At 30.7% G+C, this 6,000-nt stretch overlaps 1 protein-coding gene across 1 annotated transcript in view; it reads left to right on the top strand.

Annotated features, from left to right (window-relative positions):
* LOC117112149 (secernin-1-like) overlaps nt 1-5,648 on the top strand; it is a 9,803-nt gene extending 4,155 nt beyond the window's left edge. Inside the window, exons 5-6 of the mRNA XM_033255211.1 lie at nt 1,334-1,501; nt 1,657-5,648. Coding sequence (XP_033111102.1) covers nt 1,334-1,501; nt 1,657-2,117 — 629 coding nt within the window. The 3' untranslated portion in view covers nt 2,118-5,648. The remainder of the gene's footprint in view (nt 1-1,333; nt 1,502-1,656) is intronic.
* Nucleotides 5,649-6,000: the final 352 nt, after the last annotated feature.

Raw genomic sequence — 6,000 nt, 5'->3', positions numbered from 1 at the left:
AGACAGGCGTAAGATGTCTACTTCATCAGTTGAGGCACAGAATGATTTCTTTCTAGAATTATAAAAAGAAATAAATGTTTTACTGGTTGGACATTGATCGAGTAACAATGTTTCAACATCTAATTGAAAGCCTGCGACAACATACAAATTGAAAAAGGGTTCCCCTGAAAGTCAGAGATGCTGTGCAGGACATCTGTTTCGACCGCGGACCAGTTCGGTCGAAAAGTATTTAAAATCAAGAAAACCAAGGAAATTAAGTGTACTTTGTATTATTATTAAAATATCCATTTAATAGAATATAGTCTGTCTCTTATACACATCTAGATGTGTATAAGAGACAGGGCAAGGACTGGGTGGCTGAGCAGATTACAGGTTTGTTCAAGTCAAGCTTACTCTGAGCCCCTTGACTCCATGTTGTGTTTAAAGAACCTTCGATTTGTATTGAAGACTAAAGTTCAATATTTGAATTGCTTATTTGAATTATAAAAGTAAATTTTTAGTGTTCAAATGAAAGTATGAAATCATTTCCTTTGTCAAATAACATTAATAGTAGTAATAAAAATAATGGAAATTTCATTGTTAGTTGCTAGTCAATATTACATCTATTTGAAAAGTCCATATCAGCAAAAAATGATTTTGTTTAAAAATATCTGTAGTATATTAGCTGGGAACCAGTATTGTACAGAATGCAAAACCAGGCAATGCAACAGAGAAGATGGAGATGGATTTAGTATTTGAATATTATAAATTCATTTGATCCATTGATTCAAGATGAGCAATTAAATGTAAATGAATTTTAGGGTTTTATCTGAGATTACACATATAGTACATCTTTGAAGAAGAAATTTGGGAGGGTCTGTCTATTTTTTGATTGGTTTATAATTTGCCCATAAATAACAAAATGCCCTAGATTTTTTATTTTTCTTTGAATTTATAAAGACAATTTTTTTCTATCAAATGTATTGAGTGTGAAAATATTGTGATACTGACAATTTTTAGGGTTTTTTTTAACCAGATTTTTTTGCTTAATATACGGGCTATTGAATGTTCAATCACACACCAAATTAAATTTTGTTTAATAGTATAAGAAATAATGTAAGTGTGATTTGGTTTGCGAAGTCATAGAAAAAAAACTTTGCAGTATTTTAATGCAGGACAACATAGTTAAATAGTGAGCACCCTCTATAAAAATTAATTATAATAATCCTGGTGATGATCGGAGATCAGAATATTGAATCACAATGACGAGTCTTACTTTATTTTGAGTATGTGTTATACTAAGTTATCTAGTCTTTGAAAAGTATTAATATAATATTAAAATTTCTCATTTCAGAGGGTGTAAGAAATATTTCAAACAGCTATACTATATACACCAAAAGAGATGAGGAATCTGACAGTATCAAAGATAAAGGAAGTGATTTTGATTTTTGTGGAACATTCCAAGCAGACACATGCAGTGGTAGATTTGCAGCAGCCAAAGAATTGATAGAGAAAGCATCAGGTACTATAGAGTGCATGTAGATAATAACAGAAATAGACTGTGAACTTGCAACACTTCAAATTACATGCTTCCATAAAACTTAAGAATATTATAGTTGGAAATCAAATATTATTATTTGATATTTTTATGTGGTTTTTTTTTTTTTTATTAAATAGGGTCTTTAGATGTCAATGCGATGATGAACATTTTGCGAGACCAGTCCAGTGGTGTTTGTCAATCGGGACCAGATCGCATGACCGTTGGTAGCATGGTCTCGATTCTGACTCCAGAGGGCTCCAGTGCACCATGCTTTCACTTGGTGACAGCGACACCTGACCCAAGCCTGTCTGTGTTCAAGCCGTTTGCCTTCACAGAAGACACCAGCTTTCCTGACTTCACAGTGTCCCCATCAAAAACAGACCCCAAGCACAAACTGTACAAGTTACACGAAGCAGCAAGGGGCAGTTTGAAACAGCAAGACGGCCAATCGAAAGAGCTGAAAGATGTGATGCTAGATCTCGAGCAAATGGCACTGGAAGGTATAAAGGAGACCATTCAAGGTCAACAGGTGATGAGTTCGGATTTGAAATCTCTGTTTGAAGATTGCGTGGATTCTGAAATGAAGTTTTATGATTAATTGGTATGGAGAAGGGGGAAATATCCTAAATCACAGTTCACCCTCCAATTTAAGACCTCCTTTGGAACCCCAAAATGTGGATTGGTCTCAGAGTGTCGGTCTGCAATGAAAGGGTTAGCGTTGTGTTAAAATATTGAAGATTGTTATTTGGTACTTTATAAAAGTAGTCTTGAATTTATAGAGGGTTTTGAATTGGAGGGTGAACTTTATGCTATTCGAATTTTGACTGTAAACATTGTTCTTTCAAACAGTATCTGGTACCATATGTCTGGTTTAAGATGTTCTTGATCAAACAAATCATATGGCTGTTCTAGATAATGATGCTTTACTATATCAGACACATTATTAAAAGTAAGTATTAAGTTATCTAAACAGTGGATAAAAAAAATAGCGTTTTTTGGAGACATTTACGGTACATGTTATTTTTCTGCACAAGTTTTGATGGACATGGAAGGCACAGAATATATTAATATATAGTAGAGGCATGGATGGGTATAATAGACATCAAACAGGATCCTGCCTAATGGCATTCAGGAGTTTCATCTGCATATTAATCTCTGTCAAACAGGGACAACATATCTGATGATACTGCCATTAACACTAATTGCATTGGCTGTATGCTGCTAGCCTTATGTACTATACAGTATCTACTTATATTCTGACTTAAAGAGCATTAATTAACCTACATAAATATTTTTTGAACTACTCCACCTATTAAATTATGATTTAGGGAGCATGGTATAGTGGAGAATTGCTGTATAATATTGATGATTTCACTGATAATGATAACAATCATTATAAATATAATAATAATAATAATAAAAATAATAATAATATAACAGTATGATAATATTGATGAATATCATAGAACATCATTAATATAACAGTAATAAGGATAAAAAAATAATAATACTATATAACAAATGTGTCAAATTAATCATGATTATTTCAATACAGTAGTACTTAAACAAATGGTAATAATAAATTTATATTCATAATGATGAATATCATAATAAATATTGCAACAGGCATCTATAATACTTCTGGCTTGGTGGGAGTAAGTAGAATGGATAGAGCAGTGCAGTGTGCAAAAAAAATATAAATTGGTAAAGTGAAGTAGGGTTGGGGCTTTACATGACAGCTTTTCTTGGTTCTGCCATTCCATCCTCTAGTATCAAGAGTATTAATATTATTATCTCTCTCTTTTTTTTTTTTTTTTTTTTTTGGAATTTTTAATTTTTTCAAATGATAATTTTATGGTATCATTCAATGTGCATCCTAACATTCCATTCATGACATTAACCAAATATAAACCAAACAAAAACAAGGTGACCTTATTGATGCAAATTTTGTGAAATTAAGTGAATGTGCTATAATGTAGCCCCACCCATTATTCATTAATGTTCTCCCCTTGTGTTTATGTGCAGTTTCATATTGTAAATTAAGTAGTGTACAGCATAAGTAAAAGTTTTGAGAACGAACTTGATTAAATAAGCTATATTACTGTCAATTTAACAGGGGAGTTCACCTTTATTTATTACAGAAAATTAGACGTAAATGGTAATGATTACTATCATGAGTGTGCCACCTGTAGATGAGGTTGTTAATTTGTGGTGCAGAATAGGTATATTTATGGTTTTTATGGATGATAACCTAGAAAGATTGTAAGATTTAAAAATGTAAGTGCCATGAAGAGAAATATGTTGAATATGATAGTTACTTTTACATTATCATGTGTTTTGGTCCATTGAGTCAATTGACTACAAAATAGAATATAGTGGACCTCTCTGTGATTGCAGCAATATTTTGTTGATCCAAAATGCAAAACTGTTTTAGACAATTTGTGTCAGGTTGGTGGCAATTTAAAACTCAAAGTACTTATAAAAAGCATTCAAATATATATTATATATTATATAGGTAAGTGTTGCAATTAAGAAGTACTTATATTAAGTTATACCTAGACTTATTTAGACTTGTAAAAGATGCACTTGTATATTCATTTTAACTGGAACAAGGTTTTTTGACATTGACAAAAAAGATAATTCAGACATCCATGAATTATAAGCCTACAAAATGTACATCCTCGTTTAATGTTTGTACTGAATTGCATGTACAGTAAAGTATATATTTTATTTATATATGTTTATTTATTTACAATTTCACCTGCTATTTATTTTTAATATCTACTAAGTTTTTATTTTCAAATAACTATAAAAAGAGGTGACAATTCTCAATGTTTCAATTTTATTGGGTTGAAACATAGAATCATATAAAAGAATCTCCTTTTAGTTAAATGTTTTTATGTTAAATTATCAATAATGTTTATCCCATCTTATATTCGACACCACAACAGCTAACAAAAATATATCAACACATGCTACAGTATATTAAGTTTGTCTTAAAAACAAAGTGATTATATGCTTTTACAAGTTAATTTACATAATAATGTTAAAGTATTCTATGTTATAGTGCTAGAATAAAATTCCAAAGTACTGTATGTAGTTAAATTTCAATGAACAATGAAATTCCTTTTCAGATATCTAAATTTATGTGTAGCAGTTCATATTGTAGACTTTTACCAGACATTTTATTGTGTCATCAATCAATTTTTAATATTGAAGTCTCTTAATAAAGTAAGTGGAGCAAAGGATATATGACCTAATACATTAATCAAGTCAATGCCTTTTGGAGTACTTTTAGTGCAGGTTCAATATTCCATGGTTTCCTGTTGCTAAACCAATATTAATAATAATAATACTATTATTAGTATTGTCTTTAAGTAGCCTGTAATTTTTGTAGTTTCAGATTTATATTCAATTTCAATTTTATTCGTCCAATATGGAATTAGCAATGAGTATACAACTAAATGGAATATACCAAAAAGTCTTGGGATTGCTTTTCAATTGGAAAAAATTTAAATGCAAGTCATTAAATACAAGTCATTATGACATTTTGTCAGATGTATTTATTTCATGATATTGTATTATGTATTTTAACTATATTCTGGATGACATGCTCATTCCAGAGTCAACAACTGTATGAAATACAACAGTAAAATATATAAATTTAGTAAATATATACATTGGATGTCATGAAAATCATAAATATAAAAATCAATTTATGAGAGAATAATGATAATGTAGGAGGATCTTTGTAATGTAGTTTGGTTGCAATTGTAGATGTCCCTACTGTATGTTAGGGAGTTGGTTCCATTTCACTGATGCTAGAGCAAAACTGTGCTGTCCAAAATCTAGGGTTGATATAGAAATATTTTTAAAAGGAAGAGTATGAAATGCTTAATGTTTATTATGAATGCAGCCCAGTGGATACAACTTTACCCGTCCAAACTGTATGGAGTCGTTATTGGTTAGCCATGGCCCAGGCCTATAATTATAGTAATTTAAGGCTGACCAACTGATGACAAGGCTTGGGTAGTAGTACTGTAACATCATTTTGTTTTTGCCTAATGAAATTGTTGTTGGTTGATGTATCTACAAATTAGAGGTAAATAAAGTGTTATTCATGACCAAATATTGTTGACAACGAATGTTGAATTCCTAACACATAATGGTTCTTATACTACTGTGTCTTACAGATGTATTGTCCGATGAAAAATCTTTAACTAAATTGTCTTTCTAACTAACCATAAATAATGAAAAATTTGAAAACGTCCTTTATGGGTAGAATGGTGTGCCTTGAACAGAAATCTAAAATTCTTTTGGCCAAACTTGAGCAATTTCTTGGTTTGTTTTGATTCGGCCATCTTGATTACACCCATTTTTTTTTTATGCCACTGTGATACTGTACTGTAAAAGCAGTCTGTTTTAATACATAAAATATTAACATGTAATATTGGTGTTTGTCCAATTTGAATTTGTGGGCA

The sequence above is a fragment of the Anneissia japonica genome, unplaced genomic scaffold (assembly GCF_011630105.1).
Source record: "Anneissia japonica isolate Jap-2015-1 unplaced genomic scaffold, ASM1163010v1 scaffold2707_len876726_cov182, whole genome shotgun sequence".
NCBI lineage: Eukaryota > Metazoa > Echinodermata > Crinoidea > Comatulida > Comatulidae > Anneissia > Anneissia japonica.
The sequence above is the reverse complement of the archived record's forward strand: the minus strand, read 5'-3'. Positions and strand labels throughout refer to the sequence as shown.